General features: G+C 34.3%; 1 protein-coding gene across 1 annotated transcript in view; it reads left to right on the forward strand.

Moving 5' to 3' along the window:
• The window catches only part of MYCBP2 (MYC binding protein 2, E3 ubiquitin protein ligase), a 300054-nt gene that overhangs the window by 196551 nt on the left and 80295 nt on the right, over positions 1-23208 (forward strand). Inside the window, exons 53-58 of the mRNA XM_014544063.1 lie at positions 6311-6408; positions 7108-7224; positions 8173-8313; positions 16701-16775; positions 19621-19845; positions 20697-20829. Coding sequence (XP_014399549.1) covers positions 6311-6408; positions 7108-7224; positions 8173-8313; positions 16701-16775; positions 19621-19845; positions 20697-20829 — 789 coding nt within the window. The remainder of the gene's footprint in view (positions 1-6310; positions 6409-7107; positions 7225-8172; positions 8314-16700; positions 16776-19620; positions 19846-20696; positions 20830-23208) is intronic.

Raw genomic sequence — 23208 nt, forward strand, 5'->3', positions numbered from 1 at the left:
TCCATTGGTTATGCTTATATGGATGCATACAAGTCCTTCGGTTGATCTCTTACTCCCCTCCCTTCTGCCCCCCAACCCTCTCTGGCCTTCCCACTGCAGTTTGACAATCAGTTTGAGGCAGCTCTGCCTCTGTATCTATTATTGTTCAAAAGTTTGTAATGGTCTTTATTATCCATGAATGAGTGAGATCATGTGGTATTTTTCCTTCATTGACTGGCTTATTTCACTTAGCATAATGCTCTCCAGCTCCATCCATGCCGTTGCAAATTGTAAGAGTTCCTTCTTTTTTACAGCAGCATAGTATTCCATCGTGTAGATGTACCACAGTTTTCTAATCCATTCATCTACTGATGGGCACTTAGGCTGTTTCCAGATCTTAGCTATGGTGAATTGTGCTGCTATGAACATATGGGTGCATATATCCTTTCTGATTGGTGTTTTTGGTTTCTTGGGATATATTCCTAGAAGTGGGATCACAGGGTCAAATGGGAGTTCCATGTTTTGTTTTTTGAGGAAACTCCATACTGTCTTCCATAGTGGCTGCACCAGTCTGCATTCCCACCAGCAGTGCACAAGTGTTCCTTTTTCTCCACATCCTCTCCAGCACTTGTCGTTTGTTGATTTGTTGATGATAGCCATTCTGACAGGTGTGAGATGGTACCTCATTGTTGTTTTGATTTGCATCTCTCGGATGATTAGTGACTTTGAGCAAGTTTTCATATGTCTCTTGGCTTTCTGAATGTCCTCTTTTGAAAGGTGTCTATTTAGGTCCTTTGCCCATTTTTTTATTGGATTGTTTTTCTTCCTTTTGTTAAGTTGTATCAGTTCCCTATAAATGTTGGAGATTAAACCCTTACCGGTGATAACATTGGCTAATATATTCTCCCATGCAGTGGGCTTTCTTGTTGTTTTGTTGATGGTTTCTTTTGCTGTGCAGAAGGTTTTATTTTGATGTAGTCGCATTTGTTTATTTTCTCCATAGTTTCCATTGCTCTAGGAGCTGTATCAGTAAAGATATTGCTACGACAAATGTCTGCTATTTTGCTGCCTATGACTTTTTCTAAGATTTTTATGGTTTCCCTACTTACATTTAAGTTTTTTATCCATTTTTAGTTTATTTTTGTGTATGGTGTAAGTTGGTGGCCTAGTTTCATTTTTTTGCATGTTTCTGTCCAATTTTCCCAACACCGTTTATTGAAGTGACTGTCTTGACTCCATTGTATGCTGTTGCCTCCTTTGTCAAATATTAAGTGAGCATAATGGCTTGGGTCAATTTCTGGATTCTCTGTTCTGTTCCACTGGTCTATATGTCTGTTCTTGTGCCAGTACCAGGCAGTTTTGAGAACGGTGGCTTTGTAGTATAGCTAGATATCTGGTATTGTGATCTCTCCAACTTTGTTCTTTCTCAAGATTGCTGCAGCTACTCAGGGTCTTTTTTTATATCGGATGAATTTTTGGAGAGTTTGTTCTAGGGGTTGGAAATATGCCATTGGTATTTTAATGGGAATTGCATTAAACTTATAGATTGCTTTGGGTAGTATGGACATTTTAATGATGTTGATTCTACCAATCCAAGAACATGATATATTCTTCCATTGGTTTATGTCTTCCTCTGTCTCTTTTTGTCTGTGTCCTGTAATTTTCTGAGTACAGGTCTCTTACCTCCTTGGTTAAATTTATATATCGGATGAATTTTTGGAGAGTTTGTTCTAGGGGTTGGAAATATGCCATTGGTATTTTAATGGGAATTGCATTAAACTTATAGATTGCTTTGGGTAGTATGGACATTTTAATGATGTTGATTCTACCAATCCAAGAACATGATATATTCTTCCATTGGTTTATGTCTTCCTCTGTCTCTTTTTGTCTGTGTCCTGTAATTTTCTGAGTACAGGTCTCTTACCTCCTTGGTTAAATTTATTCCTAGATATCTTAATTATTTTGTTGCAATAGTAAATGGGATTTTTTTTTAGTTTCTCTTTCTGTGAGTTCATTATTGGTGTATAAAAAAGCCATAGATTTCTGGGTGTTAATTTTGTATTCTGCTATATTGCCAAATTCATTTTTTAATTCTAGTAGTTTTTTGATGGAATCTTTAGGATTTTCTATGTCAATATCATGTCATATGTAGATAAGGACAGTTTTACTTCTTCTTTTCCAATTTGAATGTCTTTTATTTTTTCTTCTTGTCTAATCGCTATGGCTAGTACTTCTAGTACTATGTGGAAAAGGAGTGGTGAGAGCGGGCGTCCCTATTTGTTCCTGTTCTTAGGGGAAATGGTTTTAGTTTTTGCCCATTGAGTATGATGTTTGCTGTAGGTTTGTCACATATGGCTTAATATGTTGAGGTATAATCCTTCTATTCCTACCTTGCTGAGAGTTTTTATCAAGAAAGGGTGTTGGATTTTGTCAAATGTTTTTTCTGCATCAATGATATGATTATTTGTTTTTTATTTCTCAATTTGCTTATGTGGTATATCATGTTTATTGATTTGCAGATATTGTACCATCCTTGCATGCCTGGAATAAATCCTACTTGGTCATGGTGTATGATCTTTCTGATGTACTGCTGGATCCGATTTGCTAGAATTTTGTTGATAATTTTGGCATCTGTGTTCATGAGGGGTATTTTTTGAAATAGTCTGAGTAGGATAGGTTTAAATTCTTCTTTGAATGCTTGAGAAAACTACCCTGTTAAGTTGTCTGGTCCAGGGCTTTGTTTGTTGGAATTTTTTTTATTACTGCTTCAATTTCCTCCATAGTTATCGGCCTACTCAGATTTTTTTATTCTTCCTGATTGAGTTTTGGAAGGTCATATTTTTCTAGGAATATGTCCATTTCTTCTAGGTTTACCAGTTTGTTGAAATAGAGTTGCTCATAGTTGTTTTTTACGATTCTTCTTATTTCTGTGGGGTCTGTTGTTATTTTGCCTCTTTCATTTCTGATTTTGTTTATTTGGGTCTTCTCTCTTTGCTTCTTGGTGAGCCTGGCTAGAGGTTCATCAATCTTGTTTATCCTTTCAAAGAACCAGCTCTTGGTTTCATTGATCTTTTGTATTGTTTTTTGGTCTCCATGTCATTTTTTCCACTCTGATCTTTATTATATTCTTCCTTCTGCTCATTCTGGGATTTTCTTGTTGCTCTCTTTCTAATTCTTCACGTTGCTGAGTTAAATGGTTTATTCTCAGTTTTTCTGTGGTTTTTTTTTTGAGGTAGGCCTATGAACTTCCCTCTCAGGACTGCTTTCACTGTGTCCCATAGAGTTTGAATTGTTGTGTTGTCATTGTCATTTGTTTCCAGGATGTTTTTTATTTCTTCTTTGATCTCTTTGGTAACCCAATCATTGTTTAATAGCATGCTATTCAGCCTTCAAGTGTTTGGGTTTTTTTCATTGTTTTTATTGTAGTTGATTTCTAATTTTATGCCATTGTGACCTGAGAAGATGCTTGATATGATATTAACCTTCTTGAATTTGAAGAGACTTTGTTTGTGTTCCAATATGTGGTCTATCTTTGAAAATGTCCCATCTGCACTTGAGAAGAATGTATATTCTGTAGCTTTGGGTTGGAATGTCCTGAAGATGTTAATTAAGTCCATCTGATCCCATGAGTCATTTAAGATTGCTGTTTCTTTGCTGAATTTTTGTCTAGAGGATTTACCCAGTGTTGTCAGTGCAGTATTAGTCCCATACTATGACTGTATTGCTGTCAATTCTCTCCCTTGATATCTTCCAGAAGTTTTTTTATGTATTTGAGTGATCCTGCATTGGGTGCATATATGTTTACCAGAGCTATATCCTCTTGTTGTATCGATCCCTTTAGGATTATGAAGTGGCCTTACTTGTCTCTTGTTATGGCCTTCACTTTGAGATCTATTTTGTCAGATATAAGTATTACTACCCCAGCTTTTATTTCATTTCCATTTGTCTGAAAGATATTTTTCTATCCTTTCAGTCTGTATGAGTCCCTTGTTCTGAGGTGGGTCTCTTGTAGACAGCATATATATGGGTCATGTTTTCTTATCCAGTCGCTCGATGTCTTTTGATTAGAGCATTTAGTCCATTTACATTTAATGTTATTATTGATAGGTACTTGTTTGTAGCCATTTATATTCTTTATGCCTGTGTTCCTTCTTCCCTTTCTATTCTTTTTACAACAGTCCCTTTAGCATTTCTTGCATTGCTGGCTTGGTAGTGATAAACTCCCTTAGCCTTTTTTTGTCTGTGAAGCTCCTGATTTCCCCTTCAATTTTGATTGATATCCTTGCTGAATAGAGTATTCTTGGGTTCAGTTCCTTGCTTTGCATCACTTTGTATACTTTATTCCATTCCCTTCTGGCCTGATGTGTTTCTGTTGAGAAATCATTTGATAATCTGATGGGAGATCCTTTGTAGGTAACTCTCTGTCTCTCTCTCTTGCAGCCTTTAAGATTCTCTCTTTGTTGTTAATGTTTGCCTTTGTAATGATGATGTGTTTTGGTGTGGGTCTTTTTGGGTTCATCTTGTTTGGGACCTTGTGTTTGTGTGACTTTTTCTTCCGCATCTCAGGGAAGTTTTCTGTCTTATTTCTTCAGATAATCCTTGTTGCTCATCTTGTCCTTCTGGCACCCCTATTATTTGTATGTTACTTAGTTTCATGTTGTCCCAAAGCTCCCTTAGGCTCCTGCTTTATAATTTTTTTCTCCAATTGCTCTTCAGATTGGGCTTGTTTCTCTACTTAATTTAACTCACTAATTCAGTCCTCCACTTCTAGTCTACTGTTGAAACCTTCCATCGTGTTTCTTAGTGTAGCTATCTAACTTTTGATTTCCTCCTGATTCTTGCATAGGTTGTTGATTTTCTCGTCCATCCAGTTTATGAACTGTATGACCATTACTCTGAATCCTTTTTCTGACATATTGCATGCCTCTTTTTTAAAATATATTTTATCGATTTTTTTACAGAGAGGTAGGGAGGGGGGTAGAGAGTTAGAAACATCAATGAGAGAGAAGCACCGATCAGCTGCCTCGTGCACACCCCCCACTGGGGATGTGCCCGCAACCAAGGTACATGCCCTTGACCAGAATCGAACCTGGGACCTTCAGTCCACAGGCCAATGCTCTATCCACTGAGCCAAACCGGTTAGGGCTTGCATGCCTCTTTTACATTTAGCTCCTTTCTTGTTGATTCCTCCTTTTCTTTCCTTTTGTGATTTTTTTGTTGTCTCCCCATTTTGGCTATCACCAGAAGGTCCAAGTGCAGAATTGCAGGGGCCTGAGCCACGTGCGGTGGGAGCGTTGCGCAACCCGAGCACAGGCACCGAGGGCTGCCTTGGGTCGGCGGGAGTCACGAGCACCGAGAATCAGAGTCCCCGCATGCAAGCGCCGAGAATCTAGAGTCCCCGCATGCATGCGCTGAGAATCAGTCACTGGTGCTCGGTTCGGCTTCGCGCACGTGCCGAGGATCAGATTTCCCACGCACACTTGCACCGAGAATCAGAGTCCCGCTCACATGCACCAAGAATCCAAGCCCCCGCGTGTGTGCACCAAGAATCTGCATCACTGGTGCTTGATGAGGCCACGCGTGCACTAATTATCAGAATCCCTGCCCACGCGTGCTGAGAATCAGAGTCCCTGTGCACTCATATGCTGAGAATTAGAGTCACTGGCGCTCAGTGCGGCCTCTCCCGCATGCCAAGAGTCAGAGTCCCCATATGTATGCACTGAGACTCTGAGTCATGGGCGCTCCTTGCAGCCTCGCACAGGTGCCAAGAATCAGAGTTGCAGGCCTGCTAGGGGGACTGGGTTGCACAGGCGCCCTGTGTCAGCGGGAGGCCCACTCATGCACTATGGATTACGCAGGCCCTATGCTGCTGCAGTGGGCCAGCGGGAGGGAGATGCACTCTGTGACTCACAGGAATCTGCGGCCAGGATGCCTGGAGTTTCGGTGTCCATGGGTCTGTAGCTCTGATGACAGGTCTTTGTCCAGAGAGGCTGTAGGGTCCCAGTTTGCATATGAGGCCAGTCTGGGTGGTGGTGAGGATGGGTTTCCCTTCACAGCAGTTCTGCCCTTCAGGATCTCATTATGATTTCATGTGTCCAGATAAAGAATGTGAACTCTTTTCCTTGAACTCTAAGACACCAATTTGGAATCTCAGGGCCATGTTTCAAATACTTCTCTTTGTTAACTATAAATATCAGTGACCTTAAAAGAACAGAATTCAGATATTTGTTTCAACTGTTTAAAATAGCCTGTGATAGTTTATAAGATTGGGTACAAGAATCCTCCCTTTCTTGTATTCTCAAACATTACAGTTCACTTCCTTTTCTTACAGATGCTGGCCTAGAAGTAAAAGTCAAAGACCCACCTAAAGGGATGATACCACCGGGAACTCAGCTGGTCAAACCAAAGACTGAACCTCAACCAAATAAGGTTAGGATAGGATGAAATCAGAATCTGAATCAGTCAGAGATTTATTAATTTTCTTCATTGTTGCTGCAGGTGGCCATCAAACATCTGATATTTTATTTGACTTTAATATTTGAATTCTAAATCTCCCTCAATAATTTTAAAGAGTTGTCCATGGTAATTCTAATCATTTCTAAATAGTATAACCTGTACTTTTTGGCTTCTTTGTGTAAGACTTAAGTAATTTATAGGCCTTGTGTACTTTCTGTTCATTGAAAATGTACAACTAACAAAAAGTCTACTGCTCAGAAGTATATAAAGTTTGCAAAGTTAAAGTATCCTTGCTACTAAGAAAAATTAATTTCCTAACATTGAAAGTAAATAGAGGAATTTTTGTAAACTTTATTAAAAAGGAAACATTGGTAAAGAATTTATATTATACTTTTCTAAAATTATAGTTCTTTTCTCCTTTTTATCATGTCTTCAAAATTTAGAGAGGAAAATATAAATATATATTAATAATTTTCTAATTTTTTCAGTAATGTACACTTTAATACTTTTGTTATAAATAAACCACTGTTACTTGCACAAGGAAAGCAGCTACCAATAATTTTAGAAACTTTATTAGAATTAATAATACATTCAAATCTGTTTAATTTTCTCTCTTACTACTTATGTGATCGCTATCCCATAATTTTCCCTATCTATCTTTGCTTTTCTCAGGTTCGAAAATTTGTGGCCAAGGACAGTGCAGGGCTCCGTATCCGCAGTCACCCTTCCCTTCAGAGTGAGCAGATAGGCATAGTGAAAGTCAATGGAACGATCACTTTTATTGATGAGGTAATTTATAATGAAACACCTGGTAATCTTAAACAGAAAGTTTTTGCATTTGTTTGCACAATAATAAGGTTACTAAATTTTTTGCTAGAATATCTTTTAACTAGTTTGGGTAGTGTTTGGAAAATTGTTTTTCAAAATGTGTTCATTGAGTTTTAAGCATTTCATTCATTTTTCTTTATCAATAAAAAAATAACTGAAGAGATGATAGATAGATAGATAGATAGATAGATAGATAGATAGATAGATAGATTGATTTCAGAGAGGAAGGGAAAGGGAGAAAAGGAGAGACAAAAACATCAATGATGAGAGAGAATCATTGACTGACTGGCTGCCTCCTGCAAGCCCCTCACTGTGGATGGATCCCACAACCCAGGCATGTGCCCTGACTGGGAATCAAACTGTGACCTCCTGGTTCATAGGTTGATACTCAACCACTAAGCCATCCTGTCTGGCTAAAATTATATTTTTAAAATGAAAGGAACTCAGTTAACATAGCAGTTAGAATCTGTATAAGCACTCATTGAAAATGCGTATAGTTCATGTTGTTTATTTTTAAATGTGTTTATTGCTTTAACTTTGACAGTATATTTTTCTAATAAAACAACCAAATAAGTTCTGATTATTAAAATCTAAATTGAGGGGAAGGAAGACATGTTCTTTTGGGAAACATCTGGTTTTATGTTTCAAGTTTTTATTTTAAAGTGTAATATCTTTGTACTTTTACTCCTACGTGACATTATTTTTACAATCTCACCATGTGAAATATATTGCTTGGTGTGCCCTTGATGCTTTCTTCCTTAAAGGTTCTCTCATACTTACCTTCTGCAAAACTAGATGCTTAATCTCCATGTCCACCATTATTTGCCTGCTTTGTAGCCTTTCAGCCCTTGCTAGCCTCATAGGAGTTACAGTAGGCCATGGCTCGTTTTTGATGCTTATTTCTCACAGATCCACAATGATGATGGTGTATGGTTGAGACTGAATGATGAGACAATAAAGAAGTATGTTCCTAATATGAATGGTTACACTGAAGCCTGGTGCCTCTCTTTTAATCAACATCTTGGCAAGAGTCTTCTGGTCCCTATTGACGTAAGTAAAGGGTTATTTTTAAAAGCATTATAGGTGCACTCTGTCCTCATCACAAGACTTTAAGCTAATTAAGGCTTTTCAGTTCTGAAGTATACCATAACTGAATAACTTTTACTTTAAAAGTTCTTGAATTCTTGAGAGCTTCTGTGTAATAAAGGTGGAGTTGGCAAGGCTGAGCACCTTAATACTAAGATCCATCACAGGCAGAAAGTAATAAATGAAAACTGGGTCTACTGAGTTCCTTTCAAAGAGGTGGGAATGAGAGTGGTTGCATTTTCTTTTATTTTAACTTTCTTATTCACACTACTGTTTGGAATGAATTCCGCACTAAATTTATGAATTCAGTATTATTATATACATTAAAAAATATGTATAATTATTTGTTTCTTGTGTTGGCATTTTGTAATTAGTTCTCTGTGTTTTGTCTGAGTTTGAATGTTTCCTTCTTAGCTTATAATATTGTGTTAAAATAAGATGGATTTTTAGACTTGTGGTGCTCCAGTGTTCTAGCTGAAGCTTGATCTTACTGTCTGAGAGAATTCATTGAACCTCTTTAATAAATGCATTAGAAAATTCACAAGATTGCTACATCACTAAATGTGATAGTAATCCACAACTCTTTATAATTTAAACATAAAAGTATGATTTTCTTTCTTTTCATCACAATCAAATGTATGTATTCCTTATGACACTGCGAATAAATAGCACTATTAACATTTTATTTTTAAAAAACCTTAACATTTTAAACAGATGAATTTCTTACAAATCAATCTATAAAGTTAGTGTGATATCAAACCATTCAATATATTGTTTGTTTTTCTTCTTGGTAGTCCAGAGTAATCTTCTCCAATGGGGCAGTTATACATGATGATTCTTTGGAAAAGAAAATACAAGAACTTCTATTTATATTTATTGATCGAATTCTTTTTATATTTTATTTATGCTTTATAGTAGTACAGTGAGGAGAGATATATCTGTATATATTTTTACTAATAGGTCTGTTATTCAAAAAAAGCTTGGAGTGTGTTGGCCTCCTGTTTTACTGAGGTTAAGCTAAAAAATGACAAATCTATAATTAAAATATAAAATTTTAAATAAATGAGATCTTCTTAAATTTTCCACTGATTTGTATCTGCAGGTAAAAATGAAAAGGATTTTGATCCTCTTGAAAAGAGGTACTTCTCTGAAAGAGAAATAAGAATTCTTTATCATCTATGGCTAATAGGTTGGCTTTAAATTGTTTGAAATAATTTTTCCATTATAGTAACCAAATATTCCTCAGGATTATGAAAATTATATTTTAAATGAATAACTGTAACCGCCATTTTATTCTGTTTAGAGCTTACTTTTAAAATTTTCACCAATTTAGACTTTTGTGTATTTAAGCCCCTAATAAGGCATTATCTTTACTACCTCCCCCATCCAAAATTGTTTTCCTAATTCCTTTGCTTGTTCATTTGAAGAGATGCTTTTGAGAGAGGAAGGCAGTCATAGGTAAAACAAGAGAATAAACAGGAGAAAGGAAGAGCAAGAAGTGCTGTGTGTTGAAGTTCTAAATGCCATGGTTCATTTTGGAACATTGGTGTTCCGTTATTTGACGATTTGAAACCCCATCTAAAAGACATTTTTTAGTAGACAGTATTCTTGAGGCCAGAGAGAAGGGCAGTAACAAAGGTAAGAAAGAAAGCTAAATGGAGTGAGCCATACAGATACTTGTTGTGGGTTTTCACTGGAATGTGAATGAGAAGGTTGTCACTGACTTACTTTAAAAAAATCTTGATGTAGAATATTGGAGATAGAAAGTGAAATGAAGTAAGCGGCTTTGGAATTTTCTGGGTTTTATGTTTAAGAATGACACGAGTTCTCTTTTCATGTAAATAATTCAGAGTGTTTAGTATCACTAAGAAGGCTGAGGTTTTTCTGGTTCCTTTATTTTAAAGATGGTAGCGACTTGAGATTTTTATAAATTGAAGACACCAGTAGGAAAGGGGTAAATTAAAGATGTACATAGAAATCTGAAGACTGAAAAAGGAGGAGAAAATGGAATTAAGGCCGTATTTGGAGAGGTGTTTCTGTGAAGGAGGAGGGGATGTATGTGGCAGTAGATATGTTTTTAGGGAAGGAGGGAAGACGGAGAGGTTGAAGGAGGATGCCATGATACTTCATAGACTAGAAGAGAGCAAGCCATCAGTTGGGATAGAAACAAATGAGTTATGTTAAAGGATTCAGAAATGTCATAATTTGGAATAATGTTTGATAGAAGTAGAAGAGGGATCTGACGTAGAAACTACTTGTTTGGGGATTATTGGGCCACTAAGGACCCAGTGAGACCACTGGATCGATCCATTCTGGACGACCTTCCTCCCACATAGCCCTAAGTGTTCAGAATTAAAAGAGCCAAGAAAGCAGATTCTAGCACTAACTGAAATTATCCAGAGTGCTGTGACAGAAACATAGGGTTGAAGAGGAATTTCAGATGGTGATGGAGGAGCAGTTGAGATCATCAGCTGGGATCTGGCCTAAGTTATAAATGTGAAAGGACAAATGGAGGGCCCAAGAGACTTGGGGGACTTAATACAATCCCAGAACAACATAGTGAGTGCACTGTAGTTAAAGAGTTGGAAGGATATAGGCAGTTTGTGTGTTAAAGTAGAATATTTTAATTTGACTTAATAGTTAGAACATTTTATTGAATGGATGGCCCATTAATGTGGCCACACAAAGGTAGCTGAAGTGCAGTGAAAGTCATTGGAACTGCTTTAGTCTAAGAACTAACAGGCAAGGCAGCTGGATGATCATTCACATCGATAGGAAGACACACATGTGATGGCAACACTGTGACCTGCAAGGTTTAAGATAAAAGTGAGTTTGTTTACCATTACATACAGTATAAAGTTATGGGGCAAATGGGAATAGTTTGATATTGGATCAGGAAAAAGCATAGAGCAGTTTTGGTGTAAAAATAAGAGAAGAGGTAGATGATATAAGGGTTTTGTTTTTGTGTGGTGACTCAAGATGGCAGGATACAGTGTAGCAAAATTAACTGGTCTAGGGCTCCAAACAGATCTAATATAAAGTTACTTCAATGCAGGTGTTAGATGAGGACCAACACAGAGTCAGAACCTGGCATCGGTAAGGACGGGCTTCTTTTCCAGGGTTTTGTCGTAGGGAATGGGGCAGGCAGGCCCTTATACAGTCAATAAGTTTTTAATGAGTACCTTACTCTACAATGCTAAACGTGGTAAGGCCCAGGAGGAATAATGATATTTGCACAGAGGAAATAACAGTTCCATCTCATCCCCTAAAGCAGTGGTTCTCAACCTTGGCTGCACATTAGAATCACCTGGGAATCTTTTTAAAATCCTGATTTCTGGGCCTCATCCTCCGGAAATTCTGTTTCTTTGTTATGGGGTGGGGCCACCTAATACAGCCAAATAAATGCATTGTATTACTTTTCCCTTTGCATCTCAAAACATTTACTTCTGGGAAAGCACTTTACACTATTTTTCCTTTTTACTTCAGTCCATTTGTAAATAAGTCAACTATAATTCCGGCTTATAATTGCAAAACACTGATAAATTAAAAAATGAAGAACCAATGTCACTAACTTAAGATGCAAAAGTACAGAAAAGTTGCCCTCAGCAATCTTTACATCTGCCCTTCAGCCTGTTCTAGTTTAAAAAATTTTTCATTTACTTCAGTGTTTTTTCATATTTGGGTCCTGACTCAAACAAACTGTTGGGAAGAGTGTGGATAAGGATTGGAAATTTAAATAGTGCTTAAATACTTGATTAACTACTATTTTTTAAAAAAAGATGAACATAGTCATATTTAGAATAAGCTTTAAAGTTATTTTTGTTGCACTGTCTTGTTTATTTACTCATATTATAGAACTTTTCTTTTCATTGTAGATATGTACTTTAGCTAAATCTTAGCCACCTAGCAAGTTCTATTTAAACATCATTACTTTACTAAGAAACAGTGGCATCCTAACTTAGTTCAAATGGGACTTTAACTAAAATTTTAGCATGTTATGTTCTAATTTAGAGATTAAATAGCATTAGACATTTGTATTATAACTAGGTATTTTAAAAATATTTTTAAGTAATGGAAAAAATAGGGATAAATATGAAGGATGCAGATTCTTTTCTGTGAGGTGCTCATGGTCTATTAGAACTTCTCGCCCTTTTAGATCATCGTGTGCAGTGTTCAATTTTACATCCTACAGTCTTTGTTTATGTTGTTTCATTTGTCCAGAATGCTTTTGCTCCCATTTTTTCCCCTAACCTTGCTAATATTTTCCTAGTTGACAGGGCTAAAAGTTTCCCTTGACATTTTTCTTCTCTGTAATTCCCAATAATTCTGTAGTTATTTATTAATTGTTCATTCAACAAATATTTATTGGGTCCTAATTATGTGCCAAACACTAAGCTGAGAAGTAGGTGTTGGGTGGAGAGGCAGAGGAGAGGGATACAAAATAAATAAGATGTAGTAAAGTTTTTGTTCTTGAGGTACTCACGCTATCTGGTGTGATAGACATACTATATGTGATAGACATACTATATTCAATAATTAAGTTGCATTTTGATAAGTTTTAAAATGGCTTCACTTAGGAGGACATTTGAAGAGGTCTTAAAGAAAAGTTGCCAAGAAAAAGAGAAGGAATTTCTAGACATAGACTCAAATTCCAAATTTATGGAGGTATACTATGTTTGGGAACTGATAGTTTATATGAATGAAGCAATGAATTGGGGAAGGAAAGCGTGTAAGTACTAGGAAAGTTAGGTTTCCCTCTCCCTTCTCAGGTAGCACTTAGTCTGTAAAAGTAGAAAAGCCTTACTTCTCTTTCCAACTACCCATAATGTTGTTTTCTTTTTTCTTGCCTTGAGCTCATTTGTATTTATATACCTTTTATTTCTGTTAAGGACTCACAAGGGTCCCTTCTTACTCATATTTGTTTCTTCCCAGTGTTAAGTATTACACATTTTGCTCATGGAAGGCTTTCAGTGTTTGTTGAATACTAAATTTGAATTCTTGGTATTTGGTATGATCATACTGTTTTAAAGAATTCCTAACATATATGCTCTTTATCTTAATTCTCTCACTTAATTCTGTGTGATTTTGTGATGTTAAGTATTTTAACATTCTCATTTTTTTATGATAAAAGGTAGCTCCTCCCCCAAGATCACAAGTAGAAAGTAGTGGAGCTACTAGAACCCCAGTTGATGTGATTAAAGCCCATGCTTTTATGTATAGTCTACCTTAATCTAGTAAAGAGAAAAGGATAAATATAGTTATAAAGAGATAAAGTAAATATACCTATAAAAATCATATTACTTTTATTACATCTCCCAAATTAAATAAATATGAATATTCATGACCTTAATAGTTGAATGAGGACTGTGATATATGTTGAAGGTGACATGGATGAGTTTGAGAAGGCAAATTAAAATTGTGAACATTTGGAAACTACAAAGTGTGAACTAGTAGAATGTTTCATGAAGGAAAATGTAAGTAAAAAGAAGAGAGAATTTGTTAAGCACATGACATGGGAGATATTTGACTGCCTAGGACTAGAACTTAAATTTTTGGAAGACCATTTTACTTCTAGGATAAGGAGATATTTAGTGATTTGAAACTTAGAGGCACAATTCTATGGATACTTAGTCAAAAATGAAGTATTGCAACATTATGAAGTAAGTTGAATAGTAGAGAAAGTTTCTATCAAGGAAAGTAGATGGTACCTCATTAGAAGTGTTCTAAGATATCTTCATAAAGTCCGTATTACCTGAATTCTTGCAGAAGCAACACTAGTCTCTGAACATCTCCATGCATTATTTATATAAACCACTTCTTACCTACTTAAGCCAAATGGAGTTCAAATATGGAAAGTAGGTTAATTTTTTTCCAAAATTGAGGGCCCTGAAGATTTGAAGGAGAAATGAAGGGAAAATATTTGGTAGTCTCTCTTAGAGTATTACCCAGGGTAATTGGTAAAATTAGAAAATGTTTCTGGCATTTTATGTTCAGTTTCATGCTTTTGGGATACCTACTGGTGTCTGATAGTCACAGCTTCAAGCATACACCAAGTTTCTTGGTTTGTTTTGTTAATAGGTCTGTGTGTATGTGTATGCGTAACCTGTTTTTCAATCTTAGTAAATTATAAATATTTACTCAATGTAGCATTAGTAAATGTGCTGTCCTTGATGATTATTTATTATCTTTTTTTTTTTTTTTGCATGAGCATTTGACATGTTTGGTCATGTATTTTCACCATGAAAAATTTTCACTTATTTGATCTCTTCCATGCCTTGAAAGATTATCAGCTTAGAGTTGCGATTTGGTAATCATTAATTTACTTAGGTTTTTAATATGCTTTACTTTTCTTCACACAACTCTTTTTGCCTTTAAAATAATCTTTGAGAATAAAATGATTTAGATTTCTGTAGCTATATCTGTGTATATATACATGCATATATACTAAACTTTCCTAAATATTCAAAAGAACACTTTGCAAGTACATTTTATTTTTAAACTCCAGCTTTCTATTTGGTAAATCTTTTATTTCTAATAAATGCAATTTTGTCAGGTCACTACATTTTGAAAATAACCTTAATACTCTTATGGTAAACCACTGCAGACTAAGAATTTTCTATAAATGCAGAACAAAGGCAAAAAAAAGTGTGAAATTTGAATCTACACATAATTAACATGTATAAAATAGAATTTTATTCACAATATATAACTGTGATTAGCAGTTACATGACTTTGACATATCCTTGTACATATTAACTCATGTACTCAGACTTAGAAAATACTTGTTTGCACTTTGAAATTTAAAAAAAGGGTGCAAGCTTTAAATATTGTCAGTCGCCACATTGCTTCTTTATAACTAACTCCATCGGCATTACTTTTCACATTATTTTAATACTAAAAAATATTAAGCTAAAAAATAAAAAATGCTTTAAAAACTCTTGATACTGTTTTGTCAACAATCTGCAACACCATTCCCTGTGAAGGAGAAAAACCATTGAGCAAACATTTCACAAATTCTTATATAGTACATGGATGAGTTAGTAAGGGCATTTCTTCCCTCCTCCCCCCCCCCCCCCAAAAAAAAAACACAAACAAACAAAAAAACAAAGAACATCATTTCAAAATGCTTTGAAACATGTTTCCAAATTCACCTAAAGAGAAAGGACCCTATCCTCTATCCATTTTTAAATGTGGAAGGGGATTTGGTTTGGGAGTTTGATTTTGTTTTATATTTATTTGTAGGTATATTATTAGAAACTCGTTTTTCTGGCTTTTATGTGTCTTATATTTATGAATTAGCATATATGTATGTATATGGGTGTGTGTCTATGTCTGTCTATATACATATATACATGAGGAAATTACAGAACTAGAGCATACTAAATAAAATCTTGTTATCTAAAATGGTTTATAATTGGATGGGAATTATATTCTTTCCTTTGTGTTGCAGTCTTGGATGATGACAGCTTTTATTAACATTTTGAATGTCCTCATTTTCTCCAAAATAACAATTTATCACAGTATTTACATAAGCAGTAAAATCGTATAATTACCACTCACTGGGAAGATTTTAATTTAAGATCAGATAAATACAGAGAATGATATATCTATGTAAAATGTATATCATTGTGAAAATATTTCTTCTGGGACTATGCTGCTTTAACAAAATGTTTTTAGACTTTAACATAGTGACTAAATGATCTGTGTATTTCCTAAACTTTGAAATGGAGAAAACTTGGCCTGTCTTTTGATAAAAGATTCAGATTGTGTGTTTTTCTCTATGCTTGCTTAACAAAATTTGCTAACGGCTTTCAATAACATTTCCAAATGATTTTTTCCATTTATAGAAGACAGAAAAATTACTTAAGATTTTTTTATTTATTTACTTTTTTGGGGGGTATTTTAAGAGGTGATAACTAGTTCACACATACTACATGCCATTATTACTCATAGTAATAGTTGCACTATCTATGCAATCTGTATTCACATTTTCTTTATAAAACTGCACTGTTTTCTGTCATGAAACAAATCTGGTTATTTTGGAACAGATAAGTTGTCAGATAAGGGGTTTTAAGGTTTCCTTCTTGCATTGATGGTGTTAAGCTTTCAGTCAATTTTAGTAAATGGCATGACACACTATATCCATGGAAAGCTTTTGACAAAACTTATTTATCAGAATTTCCTTGATGTATGGTTTACTCAGGTGGCTTCAGTTTCCCTTTAATAAAATAATATTTCAGTGCTGGTGCTAGAGTACAGAACAATGTTGTTACTGTGAACGCATCTTCTGCAGCTGATATCCTGTTCCCTTTCTTTGTTGATATTTTTCTTTCTTAAACTTTGTTGCTCAGAATATCTTTAATGCTAGCCAAGGAGTCAGGGATTTGGACGTATTTTCATGGACTTCCAAAGCTTTTTCCCCCCAGGTGAGTTAACTGTAAGGAACAATCATATATTATTCAGGTATTTCAGCATGTATAACAAATTTACATGATATCCTTTGAAGTCTTTGCTTAAAATTAATAATTTTTTTAACCAAAAAAGACCTATACAAAGTGCTGCAGTTGAGTTTCCCCTGTAACACTTTCCCCTCTACTTCTCCCAGAGAGTGTATTATTAGTTTAAGTTAAACTTTTACATGACTTCAAATTCATTGTTTAATTTTATAACCAGTTTCTCCCATAATTACATCCAAGTCTAGCTTTTTCAGAACCAGCTTATTTAGGTGGGAGAAACTTGACCCTATGGTTCTTCTGTTTTTTTCCTATTCTTTCACAATGCCTTCTTGAATGTTTATCTGAGAATGGGGAGGGACTACAAATCATATTCTGGTACCAGTCTTATTTTACTGTGTTGAATTAAACATGTACTTTAGGATTGCTTGAGAGTGAAAAGCACAGTTCTGACTTTATGTCTGTCAGTTCTTTTTATACTGTTTAGTATTGAAAAGTTGGATAGACTTTGTTTTACATTTATTAATTAATATAGTTTATTCAATTAGGTATTTTAATAAAAGTTCTCATATATTACCTTTCAGTGAATAACTTGCAAATATTATTAGTTTTTGCCAACACACCTCTCATTGTTACCCTGAATAACCAAAAGTTGGAAATACTATTATAATAAAACGCTCCAGATGTATCATTAAATACCAATGAGATTATTTTTTCTCTAAATCTATTAATATTTGCTTGTGATTTTTGATCTTATACTATGTAATTTTTTAACTTCAGTTGTAATAAGGACTAACTTGCCTTTATCCAACTTTGAAATAGCATGATGTATTTACTAAAATTGATCACCAACAACAAAACGTTTTTAAATGTTTACTGAAATCCTTGTGAGTGCAATAGCACAATTTAAACTTTAGACCCTACTCTCAATTCATGAGTGCTCTTTGTATTCATATTGAAGTGTTTGCAAGTATACATGCATGGGTATATAAAATGGATATTTTAAGCTTATTTTAGATTGTGAATCTAGTCTGAATTTTTCAAGTAAAATTCTCATTTCCATTAAATTGCCAATATATAGCTAAAAATTTTAGGATAAGTAAAGTATGATAATTATAGTAAATGTAAATAAATATTGTCCATAGTGCATATTTGTATAATTACAAAGTAATAATTATTAATCACCACAATGATATATACAAAACATAATGTGAAGGTTGCTAGTTGCTCTAAAATTTTCCCTGCCCAAACATACTGAATTAAAGCCACAAGTACACAGAATTATTGAATCTACATTTTTTTTTAACCTCAGGATTTTATTTTTTATTTCCTACTACATAGTGAACATATTTACATACCTCTTAATATGAGACTATTTATAGTGATAGAGCTAATTAATAATATTTTATCTTGTATAATGTGTTACTGTTTTTTTATTTTATTCTAACATTACTAAATATTAATTCTTTTAAAAGTTGATTTTTTAAATCCTCATCCAAGGATATGTTTATTGATTTAGAAAGAGAGGAAGAAGAGAGAGAGAGAGAGAGAGAGAGAGAGAGAGAGAAGCATAGATGTGAGAGAAACATTGATCAGTTGCCTCCCATACAAGTCCAGACCAGAGACCAAACCCGAAACCCAAACCTAGGTATGTGCCCTGACTAGGAATGGAACCTGCAACTTTTTGGTGTATGGGATGATGCTCTAACCAACTGAGCCACCCAGCCAGGGCTACTAAATATTAATTTTAACTTCATGTTTGAGTAAGTATCTCATTCTGATAATCTTTTACTGACTTTCTATATAGAGCAATTTGTAGAGTGCATATTACTATATTTAAGATTGTAGTTTAAATCTGTTTTAAAGAAGTAATGATGAAAATGGAAGAATTCTTGGTGTGGAACTTTGATTTACATTTAGTTGGGAGAACAAAAAATATGGGAAGGTTGTTATTCCTCTTCATTGCATTTACATAAGGAACAATTCATCACAGCACAGTCAACAGAAAATTTAGGGCATGTTCTTTTCTTTCATTGTGGAAATGACTCTTTCATATCCAAATGCATTATATCTATGTAAAAATGCCTCTTTAATGTTAATCTGTCCTCTTTACAAAAAGTATAATTATTTTCTAAAAGTCCTCTTTACTAAAAGTATAATTAATAATGGCCTAATCTAGCAAGACATTTTTATTTATACTATATTAAGAAGTATGAGTTGTTAAAATCTTATAAACATTCTTATTTCATTCATAACTAGTAAATATTAACATGTAGGTATATTTTATGTACATTTCATCATTGTTATCTCTGTTTATAGCTAAGTCTCCAGAGCCTTCGCACTTATTTTCTCTATTTTTAAATAATTATTACAGACAAAAATGGAAGGAAATGAATATTTAGGCTTTTTAACCCATACCAACATACAGTAATGCAGTAATAATGATTCAAAATTATTCAGCTATGGTTCACATAGTAAATTATTTTTGTTTCTCCTACTGTTAAATATTTTATTAAAAGAAAAATCAAGTACTATTATAGTTCTCAAATTGTGGTATGGTAGTCAAAAGTCTGGGGTTCAATAGCTGTTCTGCTATATTTTCTTCAACTTTATTTTAATTATTATTTAGCATTGAAAAAGTGAATGACTCTTTAATGGTTGTATTGACTAATACTTCAGTTATCTTTGTTTGTATATTCTCTTTCTTAATTGACAGTACCTGCATTATAGAATTGTTGTGAAAGCTATTAATAAGAATATGTTGCAAGTGATAATAGATTGTATTTTGTTTATTTTCTTTTCCTATTCAAATTTTCAGGAACCTAAAACTAATACTGATGACTTTTTCAAAGACATAAACTCCTGCTGCCCACAGGAAGCAACAATGCAAGAACAAGATATGCCGTTCTTGCGAGGAGGTCCGGGCATGTACAAGGTAGTAAAGACGGGACCTTCCGGCCACAACATCAGAAGCTGCCCTAACCTTAGAGGTATCCCAATTGGAATGTTAGTTCTGGGAAACAAAGTCAAAGCAGTGGGAGAGGTATGGATTCTTGTAGCTTCATGACTTTAAGATATTCATTTTTAATGTAATACAACCAAAGCATCTCTTTTTTCCAAAGGTTGCCATTTCCATCCCAGGTTTTTTAATGCTAATGTTATTTATCTTTATTTGTATTGGAAATACTAATGTAATTTTTCTGTGCTTTTCTAATAATTTTTTTCTCATAATTATCCTTGTGAAAACAATATTTATATTAACAAAATGATGTGTCTGTATATATAAGTGTTTGGTATTACATATATCTTTTTATTATTATAAATGTACTATACTGTCATGGATTAACAGCACTTTAAAATATTTGCTATGGATCAGTATGGAGATGTGATATATACAAGAGGTTTCAGTTCTTTGTTCCCATTCATGTGTCTTACTGAAGTCCTGAGCAAATAAAATTACCATTTCATCAACTGTGGCATTTGCCTCAGATGATGAGCTTGAAGATGTAGTGTGTCATGCTATTTCTTAGTGTCAGGGTCATTTTCAAGTTGCATTATAGGCACTACCAACCTAAATAATGAAGTATGTTGTGTTATGACATTTTAGGTGTCTAAAAAAAAAGCCATGTGTTTTTGGATAACATTTAAAATTATTTAGGGATTATCCTTGTGCCTTAAAAATTATTTTAACAAGTCATAAATAAGCAGTATTTTACATAACTTTTATTGATTTTTGTCTTAGCTTGGGCAGTGGTTTTAATTTCAGAAACTGATTTCATGGTATATATTCATTGGAATGATTACACTATTCAAACTCTTAAACTTTTGCTGCTTTTCAGCCTGAATGCCCTGAAAGAATCAAGCCAATCAATCATGCTTTTTGTTATGTGCTAGGTAACCAATTCTGAAGGTACATGGGTGCAGCTGGATAAGAACAGCATGGTAGAGTTCTGTGAGAGTGATGAAGGAGAGGCATGGTCCTTAGCTAGAGACAGAGGCGGAAACCAGTACCTCCGACATGAAGATGGCAAGTTGGCTTACATTTGTGATTTATTCTGATTAACCTTTGAAAGCAGAAGTTTAAAGTGTATTTCTTTTATCATAAAGAGCTTTTCACGTGTTTATTTTTTTTAAAATATATTTTATTGATTTTTTTACAGAGAGGAAGGGAGAGGGATAGAGAGTTAGAAACATCGATGAGAGAGAAACATCGATCAGCTGCCTCCTGCACACTCCCTACTGGGGATGTGCCCGCAACCCAGGTACATGCCCTTGACCGGAATCGAACGTGGGAACCTTGAGTCCTCAGGCTGACGCTCTACCCACTGAGCCAAACCGGTTAGGGCTAGCGTGTTTATTTTTTTTAAGTAAAAGCAAAGCTAAGCGTAATAAAATCTTGCTATTGTTAATATTTATTTGTAAAATACATGGGTATTAAATGAATGCACATCAAAGAAGAGAATTAAAAGAAAATGTAGAACATATGAATCCATCTCTGTAAGAAATGCTTTTCATTAATATGAATTTGTGAGATCATTCTTCTGTGCCAGTCCAGGACTGAATTTACCCTTCCTACCACTAAATGGAAGTTTGGTTCTCAAACCATCAATCATAGCACTTCTCCCAGGCAGTTTCATTTGATTGAATTTTGTCTCAGGAAAAAACGTTGAATAAATGCAAAGCATCTTCTGGGGGTTTCCTATTTTGTTGTTAGAGTTTCAACTTGAAACTTCATTTACCTTTTTCAACAGTGATCTCATTTAATAAAATATTTTCCATTTTGTCTCCCTTTCTATTCACATGGTGGAAAAACTTGTTCTTCAGAGTTCAGACCACACTGATCTGACAGAGTCAAGAATTCCCTCAGTGTTCCTAAAGAACTGTATTCACCACTGGAGCAAAACTGATACTATATTGAAGTTAATTTTTACTTCTGCATACCCAGATTGTTCCTATGCACAGGCGCAGAGTTTTTTGCTCACTAAGTTTATAACTTTAAGTTGAGTCACAAAAATATTATTAAGGACATCAAAATAAATGGGTAAATTAAGCATATACTTTTCTACCAAATCCCCAAAATATAGAATAATGTCAGATAGATAATACTATATGCTTTTTTATCTAAGAAAGAATAAACGTAAAATATTCATTATCCAAGAGGCAATATGGCCATAAATATAAATTCAAAAAAGTTTTGAAACCTGCTTGAATGATAGAGTACATTTAGATGTATTAGAATTATAAATAAAACATTCCCCCTTTTTTCCACAATAAGCCTTTGAGATAGGTTATATAATCTTCATTTTACTGGTAAGGAAACTAAAACTCATAAAATTTAAAATTACTTGCCTACGGTTATACAACTGGATAGATGGCAGATATAAGACTTGAGCCAGAATCTTCATTTCTGTTTCAAAATCTGTGCTCATTACACCATACCTACTCTATCAGTAATTCATTGAACGCAGGGAGAGGTCAATGGGGAAAAAAGGAGACATATGTAATACTTTAAACAATAAAGAATTTAAGTAAAAAATAATAATTCATTGAACATTATTTGGGAACCTACTCCCTTGTCTTTACAGATAAATTTTTCTTAGAGATGATGTGGTCATAAAATGTTGACATGGTAGAACTATTTTGAAAAAGAAAAAGTCTCCATTTGATGTAAATCTGACATTTTACAAAATGACCTCGTTTATAACATACTACATATTACAGTATATTAACTACATATTCATAAATTCTCAAAGATTTTCATTTTATAGGCATATTCAGATATAAATTAAAATACCTGAAGTGAAATCAGATTTATGTAGGATATAGTTAAAGAATATGAGAATGGTTTAAGTAACTAGCAAAGGGTCTTTTCTAGCTTAATAGTCATTTTACCTGGCCATGTAGTTTAATATGTAAGAGAGGACTCTGGAGCTGGACTGCCAGGGCACAGACGCCAACTCTACAACTTTTCTAGTTATGAGACCTCAGCCAGTTTACCTAGTAGCTCTGTGCCTCAGTTTTCTCATTTACAAAATGAAGATACTTTGTGAGTTTGATATGAAAGACAAATGAACAAATAACAATCACGTAATGCTTTGCTCTTTATCTATACATATAGTCATAATGTGAGTCTTAATATTTTTTTACATAAACGCTGAGTTGAAAAGGAAAGAAATGATAAGAAGTTAGTGCTTTAAAACCACTAAGATTAGTTGATACAGTATCCAAATAGTCTGCTCATTGGTATTAGTATGTAACTATTTAATATGGAAATAAGAGGACTTGGCATTATAGTAATTTATTTCTATAAATTAGTATGAGCAAAACAAAGGCTTTCCTCTTTGTAAAAATTCTTTATTGGTCTTTGGTATCCATAGTTAAAACCTAGTAAGCAAAGTTACTGCTA

This window comes from Myotis brandtii, unplaced genomic scaffold, assembly GCF_000412655.1.
Source record: "Myotis brandtii unplaced genomic scaffold, ASM41265v1 scaffold350, whole genome shotgun sequence".
NCBI lineage: Eukaryota > Metazoa > Chordata > Mammalia > Chiroptera > Vespertilionidae > Myotis > Myotis brandtii.